Source organism: Piliocolobus tephrosceles, chromosome 13, assembly GCF_002776525.5.
Source record: "Piliocolobus tephrosceles isolate RC106 chromosome 13, ASM277652v3, whole genome shotgun sequence".
Taxonomy (NCBI): Eukaryota; Metazoa; Chordata; class Mammalia; order Primates; family Cercopithecidae; genus Piliocolobus; species Piliocolobus tephrosceles.
This window is the reverse complement of record NC_045446.1, coordinates 83208613-83227783: the sequence shown is the minus strand read 5'-3', so window position 1 is coordinate 83227783 and position 19171 is coordinate 83208613. Positions and strand designations below refer to the sequence as shown.

Sequence of the window (19171 nt, the reverse complement as noted above, 5' to 3'; positions counted from 1 at the left end):
ACCTAATTGCCCATCAATGGTAGATGGAATAAAGAAAATGTGGTTCATATATACCATGAAATACTATGCAGCCATAAAAAGAACAAGACCATGTCCTTTGTAGCAACATGGATAGAGCTGGAGGCCATTATCCTTAGTGGACCAACAAAGGAACGGAAAACCAAATGTCGCATGTTCTTTCTTAAAAGTGGGAGCTGAATGACGAGAACACATGGATACACAGAGGGGAACAACAGACACTCAGGCCTATCAGAAGATGGAGGATGGGAGGAGGGAAAGCATCAGGAAAAATAACTAATGGGTCCCAGGCTTAGTATGTGGGTGATTGTGGGGAAAAGAAAGAGATCAGCCTGTTACTGTGTCTATATAGAGGGAAGTAGACATAAGAGACTCCATTTAGTTCTGTATTTGAAATGCTGTTAATCTGTGACCCTACCCCCAACTTTGTCCTTGCAAGAGACATGTGCGAAGGTGATTTAAGGTTAAAAGGATATTGGGCTGTGCAGGATGTGTCTTTGTTAAACAAGTACCTGAAAGAGGCTTGATGATTAAAAATCCTGCCCGTCCCTGGGCAATGTAACATCTCGGTGTAAAACCCATTGTGTGCCTTGTTTACTGAGTAAGGAGAAACCACCTTTAGGAATAAGGTGGGGCTTGCTGGAGCAATACTGCTAAAAGGTTTATGGAGATGTTTGCATATGCATCTCAAGGCACAGCATTTTCCTTTAAACTTATTCATGTTACAAGGATTTTTGTTCTTATGTCTTACTGCTGATTTCCTCCCTACAATGATCCTATTTTCTAGCTACTCCCCTATCGTTTAGATGGTAAAGATAATTATCAATAAATACTAAGGGAATTCAGAGGCCGGTGCCAGTGTGGGTCCTCTGAAAACACAGCACTGGTCCCCTGGGTCCCGCTTTTCTTTCTCTATACTTTGTCTCTGTGTATTATTTCCTTTTCTCAAGTCTCTCGTCCCACCTAGCGAGAAGCACCCACAGGTGTGGAGGGGCAGGCCACCCCTTCAGGTGATGAAATAATCTGTAAAACAAACCCCCATGACACCAGTTTACCTAGATAACAAACCTCAACATGCACTTTTGAACTTAAAAAAAAAAGTTAAAAAAGGAAAACTATAGCATTTGGGAATATTTTTATTACGTCCATTTTCACGTTGGCAAGACATGCCATTACGATTTTCAGAAGTGTTTTATCAGCTCCCAAATCAATGGGCACATTTTCTAAAATATTTAAGCCATAAAAAAATTGGACAATTTGAAAAATAAACAGAGCATGAGAAAAATTATACTAAAAAATAAGTAATTAAATGCTACATTTAAACAAAGGAGTGAATTCAGTTTGGAATACATGGGATATCTAAAATAGAAATAGGTCTGGAGCATGGGAGAGGGGTTTAAAAGACAAATATGGAAGCCATCATGGAGAGAAAGAAGGGAAGGAGGGAGGAATTAGGGAGAAAGAGAAGCTTTGCTTTTGCTGATTCCTCTGCCTGGAATGCCATTCCCCCAGATGTCTATGTCTCTCACGTTTTTTAGGTCTTTCTTCAAATGTCACCAAACCAGATTTACTCTGTAACTCTCTATTCTCATAATCTGCTTACTTTTTCTGCATAGTGATTATTACCACCCCCCAACATAATATTGATTTATTTATTTGCTATAATCTGTTTCCCTCCACTTAATTATAAGCTCCAGTGAGGTCTCTGATACCATTGCAGAGCCATAGTATCAGCTCTAAACTTCCCACCTCCAGAAAAATAGGAACCCTAATTTGCTTGGGTATTATATTATAAGCTTCTGGTTTTTATTTAAATTTTGTGTTTTAGCAGACCTCTTCTGACAATACTCCAGCAGGGGAATAGAATGCCACCTCATTACTGTCAGACAGTGGTAGAAGTTCAGGTTCTTGACTCAGCCTCTGTTGCCACTGGGAGGGAGGAACTCCTCATTACTGTTGGGTGGGGGTGACAGTTGAGGCCCCCAGTAGTTCTGTGCTGATACCACCTTGGCTGGAAGGGGTAGGGATGCCTCATTACTCACACCTCCTCCGACACTGTGTGAGGTGGGTTCCCTCGTTATCATTACCAAAGTGTCTTGCTTTCCTTTGCTATGGTAAGTCTCCCTTGGGGTTGTTGGTGATTTGAGGCAAGATTTGGATATTCCTGAGTCCCTGGGCCATTGCACCAATTATGCCTCATATGCCACCTGCTTCTAATATAAATGGACAGCCTCTATGGGTAATTTGACTAGCTGTCCTTTGTTGATTCATCTTTTTTTTTTTTTTTTCCTATTCTTGAACCATTTTAAGTAGTATATAACTTGAACTTGAAGATTTGTAAGATTAGCATAAAGTATTTGCATTTTCCCCTTTCTCGTTTTTAGAGAAAATTTGGAAACTATTTCATGGCATGGATTCTATAGTGCACCTAGCTCTGTGCTGCTCATCTTGTACTCTAGCATTTGTACAGATTACAGGTATAGTTACTCCATAGCACTATGGGTTGGCCAGTGGATTTCCCCATAAATGGCTATGCCATATGTGTTTGTGCTTTCATATGGCAACATGTGAAACATATTTCTGTCATTCTATAACACTTTCTATTATAAGAAGCAACAATAACTTAATAATTGCTTTTAGAGGTAAAAGAGAATAATAGCCAAATGTAACTTCTGATTTCAAGACACAACCTAACTTAAATAACATTTAAGGATGAAAACTGTGAGTCTTACTATGTTACCCTCCTAGAGTCCATGAAAACACATGGGTCTGTTTTGTCTCTGGCTGAAGCCATTCCTGCATAACTACTCCCCATACATTCTCCAATTAAAAAGACAAGTCCTCAATACCTCAAGTGTGTCTATGAAAATTGTCCTGGATTCTCTTCATTTTTTCACACCCTGCTTTTATACAGCCTCATTTCTACCTAATTCTGAACTCTTGATTCAACTCTTCTCTAGTCTTTTGAAATTGGAATTTATATTTTATTTCTCTGTTGTTGGACAGTTTATTGCCTTTAATAGGCTGTCATTCTTTTGGTTCACTCATTCATTCAACAAATGTTGACTGAGCTGGGAGCAGTGGTTCATGCCTGTAATTCTAGCACTTTGGGAGGCCAAAGTGGGAGGACTGCTTGAGTCCAGGAGTTCAAAACCAGTTTAGGCAACATAGTGAGACCCTACCACTACAAAAATCAAAAGAAAAAAATTGTCAGTTGTGGTGGTGTGCACCTCCCAGCTACTCAGGAGGCTGAGGTGGAAGACTGCTTGAGCCCGGGAGTCTGACATTGCAGGGAGCCAAGATCACACCACTGCACTCCAGCCTGGGTGACAGAGCTAGACCCTGTCTCAACAACAACAAAAAAGTTGACTGCATAATTACCGTATGTCAGGCACTGTGCTTGTCCCTGTGGTGCGACAGAAGACAAAACATTGCTGAACAGAGCTGGGGCCCCTGGAATATGCTGGCCTACAGTGTTATAGGACTAACTTCTTAATGTTCTTATTACCACTGATACTTGTGTTGCTACTTTTCTTGCCAGCTTTTCTATTTTTGTCTCTATTTCTCCTTTTCTTTCTGCTTCTTGAGTTCAAGGAGTGTACAACTTTTATACTAACTGCTGTCCCATGAGACTGCTTCTTTCTTTTGAGGAGAGAACCAATGCACTCATCACATATCTGTAATATTCATGTTTTCAGCACTTCTCTGTTTCACCAGTGCTCTGAGTAGAGGCTCACAAAGTTCCAGGTGGTTCCAAGGTGCCATACAACTAAGCACCACAGACAACCAGATAAGGTTAGGTGGGTATGCACCTGATGTACATATCTACATTCACACATATCAGATTTTTAAGAAAATGTAAGTTGTAATTAATCTTTTTTTATTTTTTATTTTTATTATTATACTTTAAGTTCTAGGGTACATGTGCATAACGTGCAGGTTCGTTACATATGTATACTTGTGCCATGTTGGTGTGCTGCACCCATCAACTCGTCAGCCCCCATCAACTCCTCATTTATATCAGGTATAACTCCCAATTCAATCCCTCCCCCCTCCCCCCTCCCCATAATAGGCCCTTGTGTGTGATGATCCCCTTCCCAAGTCCAAGTGATCTCATTGTTCAGTTCCCACCTATGAGTGAGAACATGCGGTGTTTAGTTTTCTGTTCTTGTGATAGTTTGCTGAGAATGATGGTTTCCAGCTGCATCCATGTCCCTACAAAGGACACGAACTCATCCTTTTTTATGGCTGCATAGTATTCCATGGTGTATATGTGCCACATTTTCTTAATCCAGTCTGTCACAGATGGACATTTGGGTTGATTCCAAGTCTTTGCTATTGTGAATAGTGCCGCAGTGAACATATGTGTGCATGTGTCTTTATAGCAGCATGATTTACAATTATTTGCGTATATACCCAGTAATGGGATGGCTGGGTCATATGGTACTTCTAGTTCTAGATCCTTGAGGAATCGCCATACTGTTTTCCATAATGGTTGAACTAGTTTACACTGTAAAAGTGTTCCTATTTCTCCACATCCTCTCCAGCACCTGTTGTTTCCTGACTTTTTAATGATTGCCATTCTACTTGGTGTGAGATGGTATCTCATTGTGGTTTTGATTTGCATTTCTCTGATGGCCAGTGATGACAAGCATTTTTTCATGTGTTGGCTGTATGCATGTCTTCCTTTGAAAAATGTCTGTTCATATCCCTTGCCCACTTTTTGATGGGGTTGTTTGTTTTTTTCTTGTAAATTTGTTTGAGTTCTTTGTAGGTTCTGGATATTAGCCCTTTGTCAGATGAGTAGATTGCAAAAATTTTCTCCCACTCTGTAGGTTACCTGTTCATTCTGATGGTAGTTTGTTTTGCTGTGCAGAAGCTCTTTAGTTTAATTAGATCCCATTTGTCAATTTTGGCTTTTGTTGCCGTTGCTTTTGGTGTTTTAGACATGAAGTCCTTGCCCGTGCCTATGTCCTGAATGTTATTACCTAGGTTTTGTTCTAGGGTTTTTATGGTATTAGGTCTAACATTTAAGTCTCTAATCCATCTTGAATTAATTTTCATATAAGGAGTAAGGAAAGGATCCAGTTTCTGCTTTCTACTTATGGCTAGCCAATTTTCCCAGCACCATTTATTAAATAGGGAATCTTTCCCCCATTTCTTGTTTCTCTCAGGTTTGTCAAAGATCAGATGGCTGTAGATGTGGGATATTATTTCTGAGGACTCTGTTCTGTTCCATTGGTCTATATCTCTGTTTTGGTACCAGTACCATGCTATTTTGGTTACTGTAGCCTTGTAATCTAGTTTGAAGTCAGGTAGCATGATGCCTCCAGCTTTGTTCATTTGACTTAGTATTGTCTTGGCAATGCGGGCTCTTTTTTGGTTCCATAAGAACTTTAAAGCAGTTTTTTCCAATCTGTGAAGAAAGTCATTGGTATCTTAATGGGGATGGCATTGAATCTATAAATTACCTTGGGCAGTATGGCCATTTTCACGATATTGATTCTTCCTATCCATGAGCATGGAATGTTCTTCCATTTGTTTGTGTCCTCTTTGATTTCACTGAGCAGTGGTTTGTAGTTCTCCTTGAAGAGGTCCTTTACATCCCTTGTAAGTTGGATTCCTAGATATTTTATTCTCTTTGAAGCAATTGTGAATGGCAGTTCATTCATGATTTGGCTCTCTGTTTGTCTGTTACTGGTGTATAAGAGTGCTTGTGATTTTTGCACATTAATTTTGTATCCTGAGACTTTGCTGAAATTGCTTATCAGCTTAAGGAGATTTTGGGCTGAGACAATGGGGTTTTCTAAATATACAATCATGTCATCTGCAAACAGGGACAATTTGACTTCCTCTTTTCCTAACTGAATACCCTTGATTTCTTTCTCTTGCCTGATTGCCCTAGCCAGAACTTCCAACACTATGTTGAATAGGAGTGGTGAAAGAGGGCATCCCTGTCTTGTGCCAGTTTTCAAAGGAATACTTCCAGTTTTTGTCCATTCATTATGATATTGGCTGTGGGTTTGTCATAAATAGCTCTTATTATTTTGAGATACATTCCATCAATACCGAATTTATTGAGCGTTTTTAGCATGAAGGGCTGTTGAATTTTGTCAAAGGCCTTTTCTGCATCTATTGAGATAATCACGTGGTTTTTGTCTTTGGTTCTGTTTATATGCTGGATTACATTTATTGATTGGCATATGTTGAACCAGCCTTGCATCCCGAGGATGAAGCCCACTTGATCATGCTGGATGAGCTTTTTGATGTGCTGCTGGATTTGGTTTGCCAATATTTTATTGAGGATTTTTGCATTGATGTTCATCAGGGATATTGGTCTAAAATTCTCTTTTTTTGTTGTGTTTCTGCCAGGCTTTGGAATCAGGATGATGTTGGCCTCATAAAATGAGTTAGGGAGGATTCCCTCTTTTTCTATTGATTGGAATAGTTTCAAAAGGAATGGTACCAGCTCCTCCTTGTACCTCTGGTAGAATTTAGCTGTGAATCCATCTGGTCCTGGACTTTTTTTGGTTGGTAGGCTATTAATTATTGCCTCAATTTCAGAGCCTGCTATTGGTCTATTCAGGGATTCAACTTCTTCCTGGTTTAGCCTTGGAAGAGTGTAAGTATCCAGGAAATTATCCATTTCTTCTAGATTTTCTAGTTTATTTCCGTAGAGATGTTTATAGTATTCTCTGATGGTAGTTTGTATTTCTGTGGGGTTGGTGGTGATATCCCCTTTATCATTTTTTATTGCGTCTGATTCTTCTCTCTTTTCTTCTTTATTAGTCTTGCTAGCGGTCTATCAATTTTATTGATCTTTTCAAAAAACCAACTCCTGGATTCATTGATTTTTTGGAGGGTTTTATGTGTCTCTATCTCCTTCAGTTCTGCTCTGATCTTAGTTATTTCTTGCCTTCTGCTAGCTTTTGAATGTGTTTGCTCTTGCTTCTCCAGTTTTTTTAATTGTGATGTTAGAGTGTCAATTTTAGATATTTCCAGCTTTCTCTTGTGGGCAGTTAGTGCTATAAATTTCCCTCTACACACTGTTTTAAATGTGTCCCAGAGATTCTGGTATGTTGCATGTTTGTTCTCATTGGTTTCAAAGAACATCTTTATTTCTGCCTTCATTTCGTTATGTACCCAGTAGTCATTCAGGAGCAGGTTGTTCAGTTTCCATGTAGTTGAGCGGTTTTGATTGAGTTTCTTAGTCCTGAGTTCTAGTTTGATTGCACTGTGGTCTGAGAGACAGTTTGTTATAAATCTGTTCCTGTACATTTGTTGAGGAGTGCTTTACTTCCAATTATGTGGTCAATTTTGGAATAAGTGTGATGTGGTGCTGAGAAGAATGTATATTCTGTTGATCTGGGGTGGAGAGTTCTGTAGATGTTTATTAGGTCTGCTTGGTGCAGAGATGAGTTCAATTCCTGGATATCCTTGTTAACTTTCTGTCTTGTTGATCTGTCTAATGTTGACAGTGGGGTGTTGAAGTCTCCCATTATTATTGCATGGTAGTCTAAGCCTCTTTGTAAGTCTCTAAGGACTTGCTTCATGAATCTGGTTGCTCCTGCATTGGGTGCATATATATTTAGGATAGTTAGCTCTTCCTGTTGAATTGATCCCTTTGCCATTAGGTAATGGCCTTCATTGTCTCTTTTGGTCTTTGATGGTTTAAAGTCTGTTTTATCAGAGACTAGGATTGCAACCCCTGCTTTTGTTTGTTCTCCATTTGCTTGGTAGATCTTCCTCCATCCTTTTATTTTGAGCCTATGTATGTCTCTGCTTGTGAGATGGGTCTCCTGAATACAGCAAACTGATGGGTCTTGACTCTTTATCCAATTTGCCAGTCTGTGTCTTTTAATTGGAGCATTTAGTCCATTTACATTTAAGGTTAATATTGTTATATGTGAACTTGATCCTGCCATTATGATATTAACTGGTTATTTTGTTCGTTAGTTGATGCAGTTTCTTCCTAGCCTCGATGGTCTTTACATTTTGGCATGTTTTTGCAATGGCTGGTACCGGTTGTTCCTTTCCATGTTTAGGGCTTCCTTCAGGGTCTCTTGTAAGGCAGGCCTGGTGGTGACAAAATCTCTAAGCATTTGCTTGTCTGTAAAGGATTTTATTTCTCCTTCACTTATGAAACTTAGTTTGGCTGGATATGAAATTCTGGGTTTAAAATCCTTTTCTTTAAGAATGTTGAATATTGGCCCCCACTCTCTTCTGGCTTGTAGAGTTTCTGCCAAGAGATCTGCTGTTAGTCTGATGGGCTTCCCTTTGTGGGTAACCAGACCTTTCTCTCTGGCTGCCCTTAACAGTTTTTCCTTCATTTCAACTTTGGTGAATCTGACAATTATGTGTCTTGGAGTTGCTCTTCTTGAGGAGTATCTTTGTGGCATTCTCTGTATTTCCTGAATTTGAATGTTGGCCTGCCTTACTAGGTTGGGGAAGTTCTCCTGGATGATATCCTGAAGAGTGTTTTCCAACTTGGTTCCATTTTCCCCCTCACTTTCAGGCACCCCAATCAGATGTAGATTTGGTCTTTTCACATAATCCCATACTTCTTGAAGGCTGTGTTCACTTCTTTTTCCTCGTTTTTCTTTAGACTTCTCTTCTCGCTTCACTCCATTCATTTGATTTTCAATCGCTGATACTCTTTCTTCCAGTTGATTCAGTCGGTTACTGAAGCTTGTGCATTTGTCACATATTTCTCATGTCATGGTTTTTATCTCTGTCAGTTCATTTATGGCCTTCTCTGCATTGATTATTCTAGTTATCCATTCTTCCATTCTTTTTTCAAGAGTTTTAGTTTCTTTGCGCTCGGTATATAATTCCTCCTTTAGCTCTGAGAAGTTTGATGGACTGAAGCCTTCTTCTCTTAACTCGTCAAAGTCATTCCCCATCCAGCTTTGATCCGTTGCTGGCAATGAGCTGTGTTCCTTTGGAGGGGGAGATGCGCTCTTATTTTTTGAATTTCCAGCTTTTCTGCCCTGCTTTTTCCCCATCTTTGTGGTTTTATCTGCTGTTGGTCTTTGATGACGGTGACGTACTGATGGGGTTTTGGTGTGGGTGTTCTTCCTGTTTGATAGTTTTCCTTCTAACAGTCAGGACCCTCAGCTATAGATCTGTTGGAGATTGCTTGAGGTCCACTCCAGACCCTGTTTGCCTGGGTATCAGCAGCAGAGGCTGCAGAAGATAGAATATTGCTGAACAGCAAGTGTACCTGTCTGATTCTTGCTTTGGAAGCTTCGTCTCAGGGGTGTACCTCGTTGTGTGAGGTGTGGGGTGTCGGTCTGCCCCTAGTGGGGGATGTCTCCCAGTTAGGCTACTCAGGGGTCAGGGACCCACTTGAGCAGGCAGCCTGCCCCTTCTCAGATCTCAACCTCCGTGTTGGGAGATCCACTGCTCTCTTCAAAGCTGTCAGACAGAGTCATTCGCATCTGCACAGGCCTCTGCTGCTTCTCCTGTTATTTTTTAGCCGTACCCTGTCCCCAGAGGCGGAGTCTACAGAGATAGGCAGGTTTCCTTGAGCTGCTGTGAGCTCCACCCAGTTCGAGCTTCCCAGCGGCTTTGTTTACCTACTTAAGCCTCAGCAATGCCAGGCGCCCCTCCCCCAGCCTTGCTGCTGCCTTGCCCTTAGATTGCAGACTGCTGTGCTAGCAATGAGGGAGGCTCCATGGGCGTGGCTCTCGGCCAGGTATGGGATATAATCTCCTGGTGTGCCATTTGCTAAGACTCTTGGTAAAGCACAGTATTGGGGTGGGAGTTACCCGATTTTCCAGGTGTTGTGTGTCTCAGTTCCCTTGGCTAGGAAAAGGGATTCCCTTCCCCCTTGTGCTTCCCAGGTGAGGTGATACATCGCACTGTTTCAGCTCTCCCTGGTCAGGCTGCAGCAGCTGACCAGCACCGATTGTCTGGCACTCCCTAGTGAGATGAACCCAGTACCTCAGTTGAAAGTGCAGAAATCACCCGTCTTCTGTGTTGCTTGCGCTGGGAGCTGGAGACTGGAGCTATTCCTATTCTGCCATCTTGGTCTTCCCCAGTTGTAACTAATCTTTTGTAAACATTTTCCTGTAAAAAGTATGTGCAAATCTATCCTACACTGTGGTACTTTTTCATCTTTCCTTAAACTTACTAGCAGCTTGATTAGGTCTCTTGTAGAAATCTTCCCTTTCTTTCCTTACTTCCTTCCTTCCTCCCTCTCCTTCCTAATAAATTTCCTTCCTTTCAAAATCATGCATTTAATTCCTACAGTCACTTAGCACTGCTAACATTTCAGAGTCTACCCTCAAGTTTGACATATCAGGATTTTAAACCCGATGTACTTTGTTTCTTCTTCAGAGATACAAGAAACTAGAAGAACTTGTCCAGTTTGATTACTCTGGGGAGGAATATATGTGTATATGGGAGGAAGGTGAATAAAGTATGAAGAGAGGGAGAGTAAGGGGGTATAGTCTGGGCTAACCAGAAAGCAAGGGAATTAACCAAATTTAAAAAGAATTTTCAATGTGCAAAAATAATATGTTACTATAATTTATTAAGGTACCAATATATTGACTTACATCAGAAAAATCAAATTTTATTTTACAAACTGTGATTAAAACTGTGTTTAACTCATCAAGAACCTGGTAAGTGAAGTTATGACTCATAAAGTCGAGAACCTGGTAAGTAAAGTAAAGATGATTAATATATCTCAGAGGGAAATAACACTTTAAGGGTGAAGAAAGATGCACACATAGAAGAGCATAGTTTTAAAGGACCTTCTGAATCAGATGCAAGAAGTTATGATTTAATATTCATCTACCTTGGTTCTTTGAAAATAATGACTTCCATAGCAGATAAGAACAATCTGGTGGATCACATAGCAGTACCTAGATGTTCAGGAAGCATTTGACAAGATTCTATGAATGAGATCAATGGCTAAGATAAAAGTCACAGAATAAAAAGTACAGTAAAAGATTCAGTAGAGAAAAATGAGAATTTGATTGAAGATGTATGCACACATGTTTTGTTCCCTCCCCAAATCCTACTAACACAAAGTAAAGGGATATTTTTAACCTAGAAGGTCAAACCTACAAGGATAAAAATAACAGGAACTAGCAACGGACAAAGTCAAGCAGCAAACCAACTAGATGCATCTGGAAGTAGCAAGTGAGTGTCAGCCTGAAAACAAGAGGAATAGCTAAGAAGGGGTTGATTCCTAGATCTCCTCACTGGCATTAGAATCCAGGCACATTCTCTGGAGAAGCTAAAACAGACAGGCTTTGGACTGGGGTTGGGGTACACCAGGTACAGTAGATGCCAGGACCACCGTACTGGAAATTGGGGGGTTAAGGTCAACAATGTAAGTCTGAATTCAGGCCCCTCCTCCTTTTCAGCTCCCAGAATGCTGGTATACTCTCCAGGTAAGAAATTAGAATACTCTGGAATCTGATTAGCCTGAGACAAAAGACTGAAAGAGAGTGACCTGGGGTCCTACAAGGAAACTGCCTAGTCTGATGACTATGGAGTAAAGACCACTGTCAGTAAGCCCACTGACATGGTTTGGCTCTGTGTCCCTAACCAAATCTCTTGTCGACTTGTAATCCCCAGTGTTGGAGGAGGGGCCTGGTGAGAGGTGACTGAATCATGAGAGCAAACTTCCCCCTTGTTGTTCTTGTGATAGTGAGTTCTCAGGAGATGCAACTCCCCCTCTCTCCCTCCTGCTCTGGCCACACAAAATGTGCCTCCTTCCTCTTTGCCTTCTGCCATGATTGTAAGTTTCCTGAGGTCTCCCCAGCCATGCTTCCTGTCTATTTGTTTTTTTGGGTTTTGTTTTTGTTTTTGTTTTGAGATGGAGTTTTGCTCTCGTTGCCCAGGCTGGAGTGTAATGGCACAATCTCGGCTCACTGCAACTTCCGCCTCCCAAGTTCAAATGATTCTCCTGCCTCAGCTCTTCAGTGGCTGGTATTACAGGCATGCACCACCACACCAGGCTAATTTTGTATTTGTAGTAGAGTTGGGGTTTCTCCATGTTCGTCAGGCTGGTCTTGAACTCCCAACCTCAGGTGATCTGCCTGTCTTGGCTTCCCAAAGTGCTGGGATTACAGGCATGAGCCACTGCACCTGGCCTGTATTTGTTAATCTAACCATATGCTATTTATATGTGGAGATAAACTTGATATGACATAAAAAAGGTTGAAAACAAGGTGATGAACAAAGATATTATTGATTAAAGTATATTAAAAAGAAAGCAGGGATGGTAATATTAATATCAGGCAAAGTAAAATTAAAACAGAAAACATCAGTTTATACTTGTGCTATATTTTATGATGTTAATCACATAATATGCTGAGAAGATATACCCATAAATCTTGACACATCGAGCAACAGAACACTGAAATATGTAAACCAAAAATTGTTAGTAATACAAGAAGGATTAGACAAACTACAATTATAGTGAAGATCTTCCTTAGAATTTGACAGATCAAATAAACAAAAATTAATGTAACTGTACTTGAAAAACACAAGTTAAACATAACAACAATTAAAATGTTTGATTATATAACTTTTTTAGCCTTTTTACTCAACCAAAAGAGAATGTATATGTGTTTTCAAATACCCAAAGGACATTAATAAAAGTTGATCCTGCAATAGACTACAAGAATAATCTTAGTGAAACTGACAGAGTCAAAATCATATAGTCCATATCCTGTGACTATGGTAGTAGAAAGATTAAAAAGTAATAATAAAAAGATAACTAAATGCCCCTTGAAATTACATTTTCTAAATATCTCTTGAGTCAAAGAAGATATCAAATTTGAAATGACAGATTATTTAGAAAATGATGGTGAGAACACTAACCCTATGGCAGGCAGCAAAGTTGTGCTCAGGAGGAAAGTTACATGCTTTTTATTATTTAAAGAAATAATGAAATCCAGAAATCATGAAAATAACTGAAGCAAATTTTTCAACCCATGGGAACAAAATAAAATAAACCATAAAAGGGCAAACTGGTAAGTAGAAATTCATGAATAAGAAAACAAAAACAAAGCAAAATCTAGAGAAGGTTTTCTTTAAAAGGCCAATAAAAGGGATCACTTATTCATTCCATAATTATGTTCTGGAAACGCACTTTAAAAACAAAAAGAACAAACGTAAAATTGATTTTCAATTACAAGGAGTTTAGATTATTATGGCACAAATACAAACACCTATAGTTGGGAGAAATCATGGATAAATTAACATCAAACTGGGTTATAACCATGATATCAGAAAATACTGATTCACTCACACTGAAAATGTTCTGTGGGAAAGCTCCCACTGTAGGCCTTGCCACTTTCTGCCCCTGCTCTGTGTAATCTTTTTCCCCAGATATAATCTCTGCCCGAATGCTGCCTTACCAAAGCATCTTTGTTTGACCACTCCATTCACACTCTCTAGTTTTCCCACCCTTTATTTTTCTTCATATCACCATATGATACAAATTTTATGTTTATTATCTGTCTCTTCCACTATGGTATAAGCCCCTTGAGAAACAGTTGTCTATTTTGTTCACTGCTACCTTTCTGGTGCCTAGACCAGTAAGTAGCTCACAGTAGACTCTAAATAAGTATCTGTTAAATGTAGGCTGCTCCACAAAACATTACTGTATATGTAGGTGACATGGTTTAATAAGCTACATAACAAGCCCCTGATGATGAAGTTTTATTGTATTCATGATCTGGATTTATACATACTTCTCAATAGCATGTGGGACTGAGGCAGTGCCAACCTGGGGTCTCCATGCTTTGGAGACCATGGTAGTCAGTGTCTGGCCCCATGTCTACTGTGATCAGTGGAACAGTACCTCAGGAAAACCTCTGATAACTCTCATTAAGTTGGGGGGTTGTAATCACACCATACCCAAACAAGTTCTACTGTTCCTTACTAAATTCTAAGTTCTTTAAGGACAAGGTCTGTTTTTTAAATGACTCCATGGCCTTGGATTTGCAGGAGTGAAGTGATAGCTGGTACCCAACCTTAGGTTCAACATCTTCAATCTGCATCTTAGCTCTTAGTGCTATCATCACACCACAGACCCAACACATACTCAACCCAGAATCCTAACTTGGCTCTGCTATGGATACCAGGCAGGCTGCTCCCTGCATCTCATTGCCACCCATTTCCAACGCAGAAAGGAACACAGGGATTGGAGCCAGGCATACCTGAATTCAAATCCTACTTTCTTTACTAACCTGGTGTATATTCTAGGATGAGCTCCTGCTTTTTTTGTCCTTCTACCTTTCTGAGGCTCAATGTGGTAGAGGATGCTAGTGTTTCACCAATATCCATTCTTCCTCCTTTGTTCTAGAACTTCTAAGCTTCCTCTGGTCATATGGTTGCCTAGTTACAGACCATATTTCCCAACCTTTCTTGCTGTTAGTTGTAACTCTGGGATTAAGTTCTGGCCAATGGAAAATGAACAGAAGTGAGACCTGCCATTTCCATGTTATACTGCTAAAAGAAAATGTCTTACTCTCTCCTCTTTCCCTTCTCCTTCCCTATGGAAGGAGTACAGTCATGATGACAGAGCACACTTATGATGGTAGGAGCTGAAACAACCACTTTGGTCCTAGAGATAGAAATCGTTAGTGAAGATGGCAGAGTTGCCAAACCAATCCTGGTCTGCGTATCTTGGGTGAGCATAGCACCTGTGACAAGTATATGAAACAGAAATAATCTTCAATCTTACTTAAGCTGCTGTTTTTGGAGTCTCTTTGTTATAAGAGCTTGGACTGTACTCTAATATATTTACTTTTCTTAGTTGTAAAATGAGAATAATACCTAGCAGGGCTGTTGTAAGAAGGAGTAAGCAGTAGCAGCTAAAAAGTGATAGCTATGATTATTACTCAAACTTGTGCAGCTTTCTTTCAGCCTGACATCAAAGTTATGGTCTGGGCAGAATTTCTGAAAGTGAGACAACTGAAGTGGTGTGACTAGTGCCAAAGTCAGCTGCAATCAAGATTAGGCACTATACAACCACCCCTTCACCCCCTCATTCCCCAAACTCTGTGTTCAGCCAGTGGTCAGTTGGCTAGTGATTGGAAGAGAAAACTCTGTGATGCTGGTAGCAGGTAAAGAGTTAGGACAGATATTTGTAAACAGGAATTTGATTTTCTACAATGACAAATGCTATACAAATTTTATTTTTATCTCTTCGTGAAACTTCTGGTAAAATATCTAGTTCTTGATGATGTTTTTACGGAGTTGGATCTATTCTCAGCCTATGTTTAAGTGTTGAGTTCAGCCTTAAGGGGCAAGAGTAGAGGGAAACTTGAGATACTTAATGCAGCAAAAAAGGAGCAAGCTGTCAAAGAGGGGTTGCATTGTGGTAATAGAAGAGCACATGAAGCCTGCCTCAGCATCCATCACCCTTAGATATTGGACAGTCACTAAGAGTTGGAAAACAGTGATTTTTTGAGTGCAGATCTGTAGTGTCAAAATTAGAAACTCTCGCATTATAATCCTTAATAACAGTCACTTGATATTTCCTCTCATCCGCCTCACCAAACATAATTGGCATATCCTTCTCTTAATAGTAAATTTCAAAATTCATGTGTTCTCAGGAAGTTTTTGGCATAGTTAAGTACATACTTATAAAATAGAAATTTCTCAGCACTTACCCCATTGTATTATGGGCTTGGTTCTCCATGTCAAGAAACTGCTACATCTGGTTTATATTTCTTGATTTTTAATCTGTTAGAGGGAAAATGATCCAAATTCCTAAAATGTTTACATTCATTAACCTATAAAACAGGAAAATTTAGCTACTGGCAAAAACCATTTAGTATGAGTTTTTCTGTGTGGTAGCTCTTGATCCTACAAAATATAGAAACTTGAGTTTTCTGTTTTGGTTTTTTGTTTGTTTTTTGAGATGGAGTCTCGCTCTGTCACCTAGGCTGGAGTGCAGTGGCGCGTTCTCAGCTCACTGCAACCTCTGCCTCCCGGGTTCTAGCGATTCTCCTGCCTCAGCCTCCTGAGTAGCTGGGACAGGCAATTGCCACCAGGCCCGGCTAAGTTTTGTATTTTTAGTAGGGACGGGGTTTCAGCATGTTGATCAGGCTGGTCTCGGACCCCTGACCTCGTGATCTGCCCACCTTGGCCTCCCAAACGAGTTTTTTTTTGTTTAGCGACCCCTACGCGTTTATGATATTGACTTAGTGATGAATTGAAGTATGAGGTACTGACTAAAATGAGCATCCATTTACTACTTATTGAATAATAGCTTGGTACTATGTTGTGTGCAAAGGGCTCAGTACATGAGAATGAGTAAAACAGAATTCCCATTAAAAGAGAAATTCTATCCAGATGTTCTCAAACTTTCTATTCCTGTGGATCCAATAAAGATGTGCCTTTATTTGAGTACATTCTTTCTTTGGCCCTCTCTGGGTTTTGTTAGGATGAATATAACTATGAGATTTAAGACAAAAAGGCTACGAATGCCTTTAAAAAGAAATCTTGAAATTCTTCAATGGCTCTATGGGCACTAGCTCACCTCTTGACAAAATAGGGACGTTAGTATTTGCCTAAAGTAAAAAAAAAAAAAGTTTTTCTCAGTAATAAAATTTTAGTTAAAAAATAATCTATGACGATAACTGGAGAAAGTATTGAAAAGGACTTCAACTCCTCCGAATCACTGAATAAAAGTCAAAGAGCATTCAAGAAGGTAGAAAGAGGAGGAAGATTCGAGCTCACATCACTTCCAAATCGAAGAGTTTAGGAGAGACCCTGGAACTATGTGTGGGACAGAGCAGAGGGGAGTAAGGGATGGTGAAGGAAAACTTGACCAGAACACGCAGACCTATAAATGGTTTTGTAGATTTTCAAGTCTCTCACTTAAACGTCAGGGAAACTGAGACACAGACAAGCTAAGTGGCTTGCCAAAGGCTACACGACTAAAGCCCAGGCCTTCTAACTTACGGCGCAGCTCTGCTCTGGATATGCATGGGTGGCCCCCCCTCCCAGCCTCTGTCCCCGCGCCACGCGCCCCTCCAGGACCGCGATCGGTTCAAGCCCAGCTTTCCGCAGAGCGGCCGCCCTTTTGGGGTCCCCCTGTCCCGCTCAAGGACCCGCGCCAGCCCGGGGGACAGCCTGGCCTTTTTGGGTGAGGGTCAGGGGCGAGGCGGGGCCGGGAAGGCCAAAAGCCATTACCTGCGCTGCGCGGCGCTCGCCCGAGAGGTCTGCGGCCGGGGGCGCAGGACCGCGTAGGTCACCTCCCGCCTGGCCAGGCCCGCCCCAAGGGGCTTCGCCACCCGCCTCTGCGCTCCCGCCTCCTGGGCCCTCCCGCCGCGCGACCAACCAGGCAGTTGGGCCTCTCCCTCCCAGAGCTCAGCGCCGCCGCTTGTTGCCATGGGGACGTCGCGGCCCGAACTCGTGGCTGTCGGAATGGGGGATGGGCGCGGCGGCGGCGGCTGCAGCGGCGGTAGACGCTGCCCCGTGGGGGTTCCTCGGCTGCCTTCAACCTCGCCCCGCGCGAGCGCGACCTCGCTATCCCGCAGTTATGCGTCCAGTGCCCCCTCTATTCTGGGTCCTATCCTCTTTGTAGTCCCACTGCCTTACCCCAGGGCCCGGCACCCAAGCTGCAGCCCGGAAATACTGATTGAATGAATGAACCAAAGAGATCACGAGGGAACTGTAAACAGCTGGGGGGTTCATCATCCAGGTTCCTTAAATCCCCTTGGCCCTCTTTCCTCTTACTCAAATTTGAAGTGGTATGAAAAAGAAATAAACTTGGGGTAAAGAGAACTGCTTTTCTCTCCGTGCACCCTAGTGTCTTCCAGCTGGGAGGAGCTGGATTTCATCGCTCAGCCCGATTCCTGTGGTGATTAACAGCATCTGCTTGTACCTGGCTTTCCAAGCGCGATGGGTCCTTAAAAAACTGCTAGTCAGGCGAGCGGACAGTGTTGCCTCCCTTCAGGGAGAAGGGAATAGCTTCTAAGAGAAGCTGGAACGAAACTCAATGGGACTGACTCCGGATTCTTTCCTTTTTCCACCAAATTCCAAGAGTCATTGATGACAGAATTTCTGTCTCTCTTCGTTTCATAGAGGAAATAATAGGAAAGAATATATATTTTCCAACTGACATCTTGAGTGATTTGTTTTAAGCACTTGAATTTTGTGTTTGATTTATTTTAACCAAAGAATTCCTTCCTAATACATGGAGGCGACTACTTAATTCTTAAAGTCTTTTATTTGCACTTTACTTTCATCACTTTAACGCTAATTTGCGACTTTAATATTCCATGAATGTAATGCGCATCCACATCCCTCCATCCAGGTTCCAACTGAATTTTATAAAACCATTATGCCTTTTCTTGACAAATTGAGCTTCATAGATGAATTGTATATAATCACCTGGGATATTAGTTCTAATAAGTGTTTCATAGCTCTCATGTTTGCATGAAGAGGGTGACTGTGTTATCTTAACTTGTAACTTTTCATTATTCTGAAAACTCTTAAGTATATTCTTTATTCTTGTCTGAATTGAATGGGTCGATGTATTTTTTTTCTAACCCAAGGAAGGGAAAATGGAACTAGGAACGAAATTTAATGAAATCTCAGGATGCCCAAGATCGCTAAGGCTATGTAACATTGGTAAGTACTTCCATGTTCATTATTTCTTTAGAGGCTCAGAAATACACTCAGCAAGTGTATCAGGTGTTATTTATAGCTCCTTTCAGAAGATTAGGAAACCCAGGCTTAGAGAGAAAGAAGGATATGTCCATGGATTTGTCCGTCTATTTGTACTTGAAATGGATGATACATCAAGATATAAACCTAGATCATCTTACTCCAAATCCAGTGTTCTCCAAACATTAAGGTTGAGTTGGTTTCTTTAGCAGTCAGGATCTTCCTTAGCAAACTGTAGGTTTCATATTTTCACATGGAAGAATAGGTGCAGGGGAATGCTTGCAAAAACATGTGAGAAGACACATACTATAATGGATTTTAGGAAAATTTAAATATTGAATAGGAACATCCCATTCAATTTAATACAAATAAAGGTCTTCATTTCAGGATGAGAGTTAACATTTAAAATGCAAATACCTGTCCCCTACCCCGCTAGTAAGAAGTAACAGTAAAGACCTGAATTCACCTTGAAATGTCCTTATTATTAGATATTTTCAGATAA

At 40.9% G+C, this 19171-nt stretch overlaps 1 protein-coding gene across 1 annotated transcript in view; it reads right to left on the bottom strand.

Annotated features, from left to right (window-relative positions):
• DEUP1 (deuterosome assembly protein 1) overlaps positions 1-17246 on the bottom strand; it is a 101648-nt gene extending 84402 nt beyond the window's left edge. Inside the window, exons 1-2 of the mRNA XM_023209113.2 lie at positions 17191-17246; positions 15663-15735 (exon numbers count right to left, since the gene is read on the bottom strand). Of these exons, the coding sequence (XP_023064881.1) occupies positions 15663-15691 (29 nt within the window). The 5' untranslated portion in view covers positions 15692-15735; positions 17191-17246. The remainder of the gene's footprint in view (positions 1-15662; positions 15736-17190) is intronic.
• Positions 17247-19171: the final 1925 nt, after the last annotated feature.